The 11,057-nt window shown below is 59.8% G+C and overlaps 1 protein-coding gene across 8 annotated transcripts in view; it reads left to right on the top strand.

The window, feature by feature from the left end:
* Positions 1 to 3,266: 3,266 nt before the first annotated feature.
* ZNF236 (zinc finger protein 236) overlaps positions 3,267 to 11,057 on the top strand; it is a 103,971-nt gene continuing 96,180 nt past the window's right edge. For 3 of the 8 annotated variants that reach the window (XR_011379153.1, XM_051838587.2, XM_051838586.2), the window contains exon 1: positions 3,267 to 3,556. Coding sequence is in view for 2 of the 8 variants with exons in the window: in XM_051838587.2 (XP_051694547.1) it covers positions 3,502 to 3,556 (55 nt within the window). In the remaining 6 variants the exon portion in view is untranslated. Of the gene's footprint in view, positions 3,557 to 5,031; positions 5,290 to 6,115; positions 10,659 to 11,057 lie in introns of those variants that run through there. The other 5 variants (XM_051838593.2, XM_070049848.1, XM_070049849.1 and 2 more) reach the window with 5 other exon arrangements.

Here is an 11,057-nt window from a genome sequence, read left to right as displayed (position 1 = left end):
GCAGGGCCCTCATACAAGTGGAATCAGACTGTTCATCCTCTTGTGGCTGACATTTCACTTAGCTCCACGTCTTCATCGTGTCACCTAAAGTGACTTCCGGACATTCTATTATCTAGGAATGATCAGAAATGATCAGATTGTCTTTTCCCATCTGGGGAGGGAAAGATTCAACTCTGAGTAGGTTCAAAGAGGCTGCAGGGGTATGACTTCACCTTCATGACACACGTGGGACGCAGATCGGTTACTATGTGTGCAGGCTTTGCCAAGCACTAGGTGCTTGCTGCGTTTTGTCTCAGTTGTGGTAGATGAGTTAATTCAATCGGTGAAGGGGTAAGGGTGAAAAGGCAGGGAGACTGGTCAGGAGCCAGGGCCCAGGATGTGGCACCCCGAAAGATTCCACTTGGCATACAAGTCAGTCAGAGCTGAAACCCCTTACCTGCTGAAAAGCAGTCTCTGGAAAGACCTTGACTGTCATACCCCCCCCCCCCGCCCCCGCAACTTGTCCTCCCAGAGCTGAAGAGTCGGCACACATCCAGACCTGGTGCCACCTGTCTTTCCTAAGGTGTGAGCGGCTACCAGAGAGAAGCCCTCAGAACTGGAGGCGAGACTGATGGGAGAACGCCAGGCCCCAGTAGAGCCTGTGACCCTAACAGCAGAGTGGCTGTAGGGGAAGCTAGGTGAGAAGTGGTTGGCTTTGGCTCATAGGCATTGGGAGCAGACAGAACTGGGAAGGGGCCAACCGAGGACTTGGTAGAAGAGGACAAGCAGGAAGGATTCCCAGGCACTAACCAGCAGCAGAGAGGAAGAGGTACTTATCAACCAGAGATCAACTCCAAACTAAAAGGGGCCCAAAGGAGCATGCACTATACGGCCCCATTTCTATAGAACGTGAGAGATTCAAACTGGTCTACAATGTCACAAAGCAGAGGTGGACTCAGAGGGGGGGAGGGAGACGGTTGCTTCCAGGCGCTGGTTCAAGGTTCCTGCACATCCAGACTTACTGCAGTTTGCTGTACGTCAAGGGGGTCCAGAAAAGCTGGGGTGCAAAGGGTCTCGCTAGGTTTCCGGGGTACGGGATGGCAGGGATGAATGCTCCCATAGGAGGACTTGCCGAAGAGCCAGTGTGGCCGAGTGGGCAGGCTGGTGAGGTCTGAGCGAACTTCCAAGACGCACGGTTGGGAAGCTGGGAACAGTGAGGAAGCGGCTGAGCTCGGGGAAGAAACCCTGGCCAGCAGGACTCACTCTTCTTTCCGCGTCAGGTAGGCCTGCTGGCTGCGGACAGCGTTCCTGCTCACTTGGATTCTGGGCTCCGATGACAGCAGTCCTCTCTGGGCGGTGCCCGCTCCGGCTGTCTCTGTCCTCAGCCCCAGACTGCGGCCTCACGCTGCAAGCCTCATGGAACAAAACACAAGTCCTCAGAAGCCCCCCACGCCTTCTTCCTGTGCTCCTGAGGTAATAACCAGGGTGACAGGATGTCGGCAGGGACCAGATTCAGGGCCTGGGACAACAAACAGCCAAAAGAAAACCCATGTGCCACTGGGGAAGTCCCCACGTGGGAAGGGCACTAGGAGGCGACCTGCTGGCCGACTCTCTCCTGTGCTGGTCCAAGTAACACGTTCCTGAGGTTCCTCAACACCTCGCTTAGAAGCAACTACTTCGCTTTCATGCAGGTCAGGCAAAAACTGCCCACCTCCCGCTCCGGTTCTCAGGCTCACCAACCTTGCTTTGGTGTTAGACGTTTATCTTCTGCTAAGGGACGGTATTCAGAAACAACACCATAAAACTGGTCGGGGGTGATGTCCAAAATACTGCTCACCAGGGCTGGTGCTGGGTGTGGCAGGCTAAGCCTCCGCCTGCGGCGCCAGCGTCCCATGTGGGTGCTCACCCGTGTCCCGCCGCTCCTCTTCTGACCCAGCTCTCTGCTATGGCCCAAGTGCTTGGACCCCCGCACTCATGTAGGCCCAAATGAAGCTCCCGGCTTCGGACAGGCCCAGCTCCAGCCTCTGCGGCCATCTCGGGAGTCAATCAGTGGATGGAAGACCTGTTTCTCCCTCCCCCTGCAGCTCTGCCACTCAAATGAATCTTTTTTTACAGACTACTGCTCACCTTCACTATGCCTCAGCAGCCACACAAGACAGCAAGCTTATAAGATCAGCATCAGGGAAAACACGCGTTACTCAAACCACAGATCACTTTTATGCGTCTGACCAGGTAACTACACTTTTCCTGCTTCTTGGGCTAAGTGGCCCAGGGTCTGATGATTAATCTATGTTTTCCAACCATAACAGACCCTACGCAGTTAGTCTAGGCACTTTATTTTTTCTCCATCCTGATTTTTCATCTATATAATTTTGCAAATGGCTTCAATCCTTTTCAGATCACAATAGGATATAAACTCACATACACCCCAAACACCCGTATGTCCAGACACTTTTCTGGTTTGCCTTCCCACACACGCACAGTGCTGCTGTAGTTATCAGGTGGAGTCCTCTCTGGTGCAGCCAGAAGCCACGTGGGATTAAGGGTAAGCAGATTTGGTTCTTATCTTGGGTCTACTTACACCCACGTGGCCTCGGCCGATTACCGGAGTCCTCCGGATGCAGGCGTCTTTGGCCCCGGTAGGAACCATGCGAGCAGAGGCGTTTACGTCAACGCGCGGGCTAACACGACAGCTACCAAATCCCGTCTCGCAGCTCACCGCCCAGGGCTTCTCCGGACCCGGAGGAGAACGTGCAGACGCACCGCCCACCAAGGAGCCTCGGCTTTTTCCTTTCTTTGCTCGTCCTGGCCTCCAGCTGTTACAGATGCAACTGGTTCTTAAGACCCAGTTAAAAGAACACCTTTCCGGCTTCCACTCGTACTCACTCGCGGCGTGTCTCCGCGGCTCCACGGGCACCTGAGCGCCGCGGGGTCGCTCCGGCCCGCCGGGTCGGGGGCGCGTCTGTCCCCGCAGCCCCCAGCTCTGCGCACCGCCTCGGGGGCACCTGCGGGCCACCCGGCGCTGGGGCGGACGCGGTCACCGCGCCAGGACACGCAGCCGGCTTCCCGGGCCCAGGGGCCCCTGCTCTGCCCGCAGCCCTGCGGGCGCCCATCAGGCTCCGCTGCGGCCCGTCCCGCAGCCCCGCACACCCGCCCCGCAGCCCGGCCGCCGGCGCCCGCCCGGCCAGGTGACGCCGCCGCCCGCTCGGCCGCGCCGGGCCCGCGCATGCGCCCCGCGCCGCCCCCGCCCCCACCGCCCCGCGCCCAACGCCCCCACCGCGGCCCGCGGGCCATGGAACCCGCCGAGGCCGGCGCGGTGCGAGCGCCGCCGCCCGCGCGTCCGGGCGCCTGACCCCGTGAGCCCGGCGGGCCTCGCACGGGCCCCGGCGCCGGGCCTCTCCGCCCGCCTCCGCCGGCTCGGCCCCGGCCCGGCCCGGCCGGGCGCGCCCCCGCCGCCACCCGCGCGTGCGCGCGCCCGCCGCCGAGAGGGAGCGCCGAGTGAGGGGTGGTCCGCCGCCGACGATGCCGCGGGGCCGCCCCCCGAAGCCCAGGGACGGCGCGGCGCGCGGCGACTCCGGTAAGGCCCGCGGCCTCGCCCTCCGCGCCGGGCGCGGCCGCCGCCGCCGAGTGCCCGGATGGCGCGGGGGGCGCCGGGAGCGGCGCGGCGGGCGGGGGCCGCGGACCCGGGCCGCCGACTGGCCGGGCGGGCCGCAGCGCGGGCGGAATGATACGCGCGGCGCCGCGGCCCCTCCGCGCGCTGGGCCTACTTTCCTGGGCCGGGCGGCGGAGGCGGGGGCGGCCGCCCGCCTGCCTCCCTCCCTCGCGCCCTCCCTCCGCCTGCGCCGCCCCTCCTCCCTCCGCCCGCCCCCGGCCCGCTCCGCGCCCCCTCCCCGCGCCCCCGCCGAGCCCGCGCGGGAAGCGGGTGGGGAGAGCGGCCGCGTCCGCCCGCCGGCCGGCGCCCGGAGGGACGAGGGGGCCGGCGCGGCCTGGCCGGGCGCGGGGCGCGGGGCGGTGGGCCTGCGCGCGGCGGGGCGGGCGGGCGCGCGGCGGGGCCGGCGCGGAGCGGGCCGGGGGCGCCGGGGCGCTCGCCCGGGCCGGCCTCCGGGCCTGCGGGGCTCCCGGGCAGCAGCACACAGTAGGCGCCGGCGGCCCCGGAAGCGGGCTGGGGCGCGGCCGCCAGAGGGCGCTGTGGCCGCGCACACAGTAGGCGCCGGCGAGCCCCGAGCCCGGGCCTGCCTGAGGCGCCGCGGCCGCGCGGGAAACGTCTGAGGGCGCCGCCTCGGCCGGGGCGGGCGGTGGACACCCGCAGCCCGGCCGCTGGCCTGTCGCCCCAGCCCCGCGTGGACGGCCGGCGACCCCTGTGGCCACGCAGGCCGGGCGTCCACGCGGGGCTGGCAGCGCGGGGAAGGGGTCTCTGGTGTCCGCGGGCGACCCCCGGGCGGAGTTGGTGCCCGGCGTCGAGGGGCAGGCTCTCCTTGCGGCGTGAGGAGCCGCGGAACCCACGGAGGCCCGGTGTGCACGGAGGCCGTGTCCATGCGGTCCTGTGCGGTGCCAGCCCGGGCGCCCGGCCGGGGGAGCGGCTGTGCTGGGCCTGGGCCGGACTGTTCGGGTCCCCGCCGTCTGACAGGCCGCGTCCACCCCTCCCACGGAGACTCCGTGTCCCTGGGGACGCCGGGCTCAGCACTTGCTGTCCCTCCGCCCGCCGGGAAGGCCACACCCGGGAACCGCCCTGGGATCCCTCATCCCGCACCGCAGGGCCGCTGGGACCCTCGCGCCATCCCCGAAGCAGGGCCGCGTGGCAGGGCCGTGGGCCTCGCGAGGCGTGGGCTGGACGCTCCCCACCCTGCCTTGCCAGAGCCGCCTGGAGTCCACGCTGCCCGCGAAAGGCTGTCTTGCCTCTGCGTACAAAGTTTAATATAGATTGGTTTTTCCTTAAGAGATACAGGACAGTTCAAGTTTTTGTTTCTCCTGGTGTCAGTTTGCTAAGTTTATTTACTCATTTATTTAAAGATTGATTTATCTGAAAGGCAGAATTACAGAGAGAGGGAGAGGTCTTCCATCCGCTGGTTCACTCCCCAGGTGGCCACAACGGTTGGAGCTGTGTCCATCCAAAGCCGGGAGCCAGGAGCTTCTTCTGGGTCTCCTACGCGGGTGCAGGGGGCAAGCACTTGGGCCATCTTGTACTGCTTTCCCAGGCCACAGCAGAGAGCCGGATCCGAAGTAGAGCAGCCGGGACTCAAACTGGCGCCCACGTGGGATGCCGGCCCTGCAGGCGGCAGCCCTACCCACTGTGCCACAGCGCCGGCTTTGGTATGTTTTAAGAGTCATCTAAATTTTCAATTTATTAACGGCACAAAGGTCCTGGGTGTCCCCTGGAGACCCCGTGGGCCCCTTTCCGTGTCTTTTCCTCTCAGATTTGCCAGGGTTTCTCAGTTTCACTGATCGCTTCAAATAACCCAGGTTGGGTCTCCACTTCCACGTGCAGTTTTCTGCATTAATTTCTTCTCTTCATTTCCTCCTTTATTTCCTGTTGTTTCTGCTCACTTCTTGGTGTGACTTCCCCTAATTTCAGCTTCCTTTTTATTGCGTACATTTGAGGCTGCACGCTTGAAGCTGCTGCCAGTGCCACTGTGCTGCAACTGTCCTGTGAGACAGGCCGGGGCGGGCGAGGGCCAGGAGGCGCGAGAGGACGCTGTTGCCGTGTGCTGGGTTGCTCCCCAGCGCGTCCAGACATTTTGATGTGGTTATTTTTATCTTCATTAAGTTCAAGATTTTTTTTCCAATTCTCATTGTGATATCTTGCAGTTTACTCAAAAGTGTACAGCCTAGTGTTTAAGCACTTGGGACTTTTTTTTTAAGATTCATTTTTTATTTATTTGAAAGGCAGCGTTACAGAGAGAGGAGGAGAGACAGAGGTCTTCCATCCGCTGGTTCACGTCCCAGGTGGCCACAATGGCCAGGGCTGGCCCAGGCTGAAGTCTGGAGCCTGAAGCTCTGGGCCTCCTGTGTGGGGGCAGGGGCCCCAGCACTTGGGCCCCCTCCTCTGCTTTTCCTAGGCCATCGCCAGGGAGCTGGATTGAGAGTGGAGCAACCAGGACTCAAACTGGCACCCAGGTAGACGCCAGTGCCTCGGGTCGGGGCTCAAGCTGTTAGACCACAATGCTGGCCAACACTTGGGACTTTTAAAGTCACTTTTTGTGGTTGATTTCTGGTTGAGTGGCACAGCGGTCAGGGAGCTCACCTGCCATCGTAACTGAAGCTTGCTGAGACGTGTGTCGTGAGGTTTTACCTCCTGTGTGGAAATGTTCTGTGTGCTTGAAAAGAGTTTGTTGCGTGTCACTGCTTCTTGTCTTCCAGTTACTCCAGAAAATGCATTAGATACTGAGGTCCCCCGTGAGGGTGAGCTGGTCTCTTCCTCCTCGCCTCTTCTCAATCTTTGAGTTTTCTCAGCTGCGCGGGACATCTGCTTTACTGCAGCAGGGCCTGGTCTGCTGCTGCCGCCGGCTGGGTCTCGTTCTGTCCTTTTAGTTTGTCCTTCTGCCCTTGATGTAGGTCGTTCCTCCTGGAAACAGCACGGAGGTGACTTCTTCCTCTCTAAAGGTAGTCTGACGTTCTTGTCTTGCAGTCGGCATGCTGAGTGTAGCTGCGTTTAAGGCATTTGGGATATGGAAGTTGGTGTTTGCCATCTCACTGTTAGTTTTGTGTTTGATTCATCTCTTGCTCAGCCAAGTCCCTGGTCCCTCTGTGCTCACGGGACACCTGCGTGCGCTCTCTCTGTTCTTTCATGATGCCCTAGGGAATTAGTGTGCTTCTTCAGGTGGTAACATCCAATGTAAATGGATTTTTGTGCCACGTCCCAGACGGTTCCTGGGCCGTCGACGGCGTTCGTGCTGCTGACCACCCCGCTGTTTGCAGTACCGTTGGAGTGCATTGTGATTGCACTTGGCGCTTAGCTGGAAGACTCGGATGCTTCCTTGTGCTGGAATGCACGTGACGTAAAGCGTGCTGTGGTTTCTGAGAGGAGCATGGTTCCTGGCGTTAGCACGCACGGCGTTCTGCAGCCATCGACCGGAGATTGCTCGTAACTCCACGTGGACACCCTGAGCTCCTTGCAGTCACTCCCAGTCCCCCCCGCACCCCGGTCGCTGGCACCGACGGATCTCCTTTCTGTCTGTGGATATGCCCGACCCAATGTCTCGTCTCAGTGGACTTGTGGTACGCGGCCCCTTTCACCGAGGTTCTGTTGTCAGCGCCCGTCAGTCCTTTCTGTAGCTGATCATAAGCCGCCCGTGGATCCGGTCATCGTCTATCTGTTGGTAGACAGTTAGGTGGTTTCCACGTTGGGCTGTTGTGAGAAGAGCTGCTGTGAGCATGTACACACTTTTGTTTGAACGCTGGTTTTCGGTTCCTTGGAGTGGAGTTGCTGGGCCGGACTTGCCGGACCGTGGGGCTGTGCCCTTTGCCATGCCCACCAGCGGTGTTAGTGTTCTGGTTTCTCTGCATCCTCACCAAAGCTTATTGTTTTCTGTTAGTATTCACTGTGGCCATCCTCATGAGTGTGACATGGGTGCTCATTGTGCCTCTGTTTTTGGAGGAACTTTTCATTATTGTGTGCAGAAAACTCAACGGTGCACCTCCATTGCAGCTTCTTGGCCAGCTCCGTAGCCTTGGCCTTCCTCTCAGGAATGGGTAGCACAGAGCGGACCCGATACATTGCCTTACTAGTGACGAAACGTAGAGCTCCTCCTATCTGTCGTTGTAGTTGGGCCCAGTGGCTTCCACCAGCTTAGTAGGAGCATCTTTGTCTCCCAAGTTCACCTGCTGAGGGTGATGGTGGTGCAGGTCATCTTTGAAACAGGCGCCCTAACCTGCCTTGATGAGTGGTAGGGGAGCTCCTGACAACACAGGACAACCAGCTCTGTGGGACCCATGTCCTGAGCCCTCTTCCCCTTGACCCAGGTGCTGACAGTGTTGACCCCCACTCCGGGGATGGGCCGTCTCCTGGCGGGGACATCCCCTTTACCTGAGGTTGCTTTTCAGCCCAGGCCAGTGGCCTCCGCTGCTTCTCTTGCTTAGTCTCTGGTCCGTGCTGGCGGGCAGCTCCCGTGGCTGAGTAGCTGTTTGCTGGTCCAGGGCCTAGGGAAGCTGGCTAATGGCAGGGGCCACTGTCAGCCACTGCAGCTGGACACATGGGACCATTAGGTGGGGTCCCCTTTGGGCCAGCTGCCTGTTGAGTGCCAAAGTCCTTGGACTTCTCTCCTCCTGCTGCCTTGTGCCGGCAGGGGCCGCCTTCTTCCCCTTGGCCTCTTTTCCTTTTGGTGTCTGGGGCTGGAGGAGCGCTCAACCGTGATTTTGTGTGTAGTTCCCTGATGATTAATGAGTGAGCATCTTCTCACGCATCTGTTGGCCATTTGTGTTTCGTGGAGAAACCTGCAGTTTTTTGCTCATTTATCTTGATGGTTTCTCCCGGGTGTTGACCTGTGAGATTCTTCCTGTGTTCTGGGTACTAGGCCCGTATTAGGTAGAGGATCTGCAGGTTTTTCCCGCATTCTACAGCTTATCTTTTTTACTTTCTTGATAGCGTCCTTTGACACACAAAAGTTTTTAATTTTGATGAGGTCCGATTTATCTGTTTTTTTCTTCGGTTACTTGTGGCTTTTGGTGTCAGAATATTTAAGAGCCCCTCACTAAATCCACAGCCATGAAGCTTTCTCCTATGTTTTACAGTTTTGCTTCCCAAATTGAGGTCTTTGACCTGTGTCAGGTTAGTGTGGTGTGAGGTGAGGGTCTGCGTTCGCTCTTTCACACGTGGGACACCCTTGATCCAGAGCCACTTGTGGGAGTCTGTGCCTTCTGTACCGGCCGACCTTGGCGTTCTCTGATTCAGAGGTCGGTAACGCTGGCTGTCTTAGTTTGTTCCTGACCTCTGCTCTGTCCCCTGGTCTGTGTGTCTTTAGGCTGGTCCCACCCTGTTTTGCCGTGTCTGCTGCACTTCACACTGAGACACATTAAAGTCCATACGTGGGACAGCGTTGTGAGTGCTTGTTTTCGAGCAGCCCCCTCACCGAGGCTGGGGGTGCCTCCGCCCTGCGCTTCTAGGAGATGGTAGTTGTGCATCACTGTGTGACAGCCCGGGTCTGAGGCTCACTGTTGCGTTCCTCAGCTGGCGATGCTTGCAGAGAGCACCCCGGGGGGCTCAAAGACTCAGTGCTCGGTGGATGTCAGGCAGAGGTGGGGGGGGCAGCTGCCGTCGGGGCGGTGTCCGTTTCCTTTTTTTTTTTTAGATTTATTTATTTTATTTGGAAGTCAGTGTTATAGAGAGGTAGAGGCAGAGGCAGACAGAGACAGAGAATCTTCCATCTGCTGGCTCACTCCCAAAATGGCTGCAACAGCCAGGCTGGGCCAGGCTGAAGCCAGGAGCCAGGAGATTCATCTGGGTCTTCCACATGGATGCAGGGGTCCAAGCATTTGGGCCGTCTTTCCCTGCTTTCCCAGGCACATTAGCAGGGAGCATTGGGAGTGGAGCAGTCGGGACTCGAACCGGTGCCCATGTGGGGTACCGACATTGCCGGCAGCGATTTTACCTCCTGCACCGCAGCGCCAGCCCCAGAGAAGTCCTCAGTTTTAAGGAGGCTGTGCTTCAGCCATACTTGAGAAGACAACGCATGATGTGTGCAGACCCTTACTGCCTTTTCCGCTGTGTACATGACGGCGGTGGGGGAGCCGTGGAGAGCAGGAGGTGACGGGAACTCCGGGCTGCAGTGGGTCCAGTTCGCAGGGACTCCTGGTTCGCTGCCGGGGCAGGATCGGCATACTCTCTGTGAAGGGCCTGGTGGTATTGTGGGTCATACAGTCTGTGCTGTAAGTGCCCAATCTGCTGTTGCAGTCTGAGTGCCCACAGGCAAGCCAAGGAGCCTGGCCGTGTTTCAGTGACAGCCGGTTGACAAACAGGGCTGGGCCCTCGTCCCCCAGCCTGGCAGGAAGGACAGGCCTGGAAAAGAAAGCTGTGTGTGGGACTTTGAGGCGGCTGTACCGATGTCAACCAGGAAGTGTGGTCAGCTCAGTGAAGAGGGAGGGCCTGCCGGCGTGCTGAGAAGTCTCTAGGTGCTGCACCCCAGGCCGCCCCCCAGGCTAGCTGATCGCTGGCTGGTTCCCGACAGCAGAGGCCAGTGTGGCTGCAGAACTCTGTGTTGAGCTTTTGTGTGCAGCAGCCGTTCAGACGCCTGGCCTCTCGGTGAAGGCAGGAGATTGGTCTGTGGGTACCATCAGCAGGGCGTGTGTTCTTGTCTGGGTGTGTTTTGTTCTGGGTGACCGCTCCTGCACCTCTACCCGTTCTCGGGTATTTGTGCTGTTCTACTTGCAGCCTGCTGTCAGCAGTGCTGCTGTGAGTTCTGAACTTGCCTGTTTGGTGCCTTGATGTGCACGTTGTTCTGGGCGGTACCAGGAGTGGAGCTGCTAGGCTCGAGGGTGCGGGTCTGTTCAGCTCTGCTGGGCGCTGCCAGACCGGTTTCCAGAGTGGGGTCACAGCCATTGCACGCCAGCGGAGTGGTCACTTCCGGCAGTGCCACACCCTCAGCAGGACTCCAGCCATCCTGATGGGCATGCGCCCTACTGGTTAAAGAGCATTTAGCAGGATCGTTTCTTCCGTGCTGTAGAACTCCGGTCTCCACCACGCCCACGTGAGTAGGGGGACCGCGTCTTTATCCTCACGGTGTAGGGCAGGGTGTGGTCGGCAGGGCGAGGGGTGCCGGGCCCAGCGCGGAGGAGGCGAGTGCTCCCTCGCCATCTCCTGGTCTGCTGGGTCCCTGCCTTTCCGCGTCTGTTGCAGGTGGGCTTGGTGCCCCCCTACACTCTGGACCCCACTTACCCCACGAGCACACAGGCTCCTGGTGCAGTGCTGATGGCAGGTGTGTGAGTGGGAGTGGCAGCCAGCAAACCAGCAGTTGGTCTAACATGGGAGTTAAGTTTTTTGCACCGGCAGAGGAAGGCCAGCCTAGAGCTGCGACCTGGCAAGGCGGTGAGGTGCAGACACGCAGGGTTTCTCTTGTTGAGATTTTACTGTAGTTTTGTTATATTTG

The sequence above is a fragment of the Oryctolagus cuniculus genome, chromosome 10 (assembly GCF_964237555.1).
Source record: "Oryctolagus cuniculus chromosome 10, mOryCun1.1, whole genome shotgun sequence".
In the NCBI taxonomy this organism is placed as follows: domain Eukaryota; kingdom Metazoa; phylum Chordata; class Mammalia; order Lagomorpha; family Leporidae; genus Oryctolagus; species Oryctolagus cuniculus.
The sequence above is the reverse complement of the archived record's forward strand: the minus strand, read 5'-3'. Positions and strand labels throughout refer to the sequence as shown.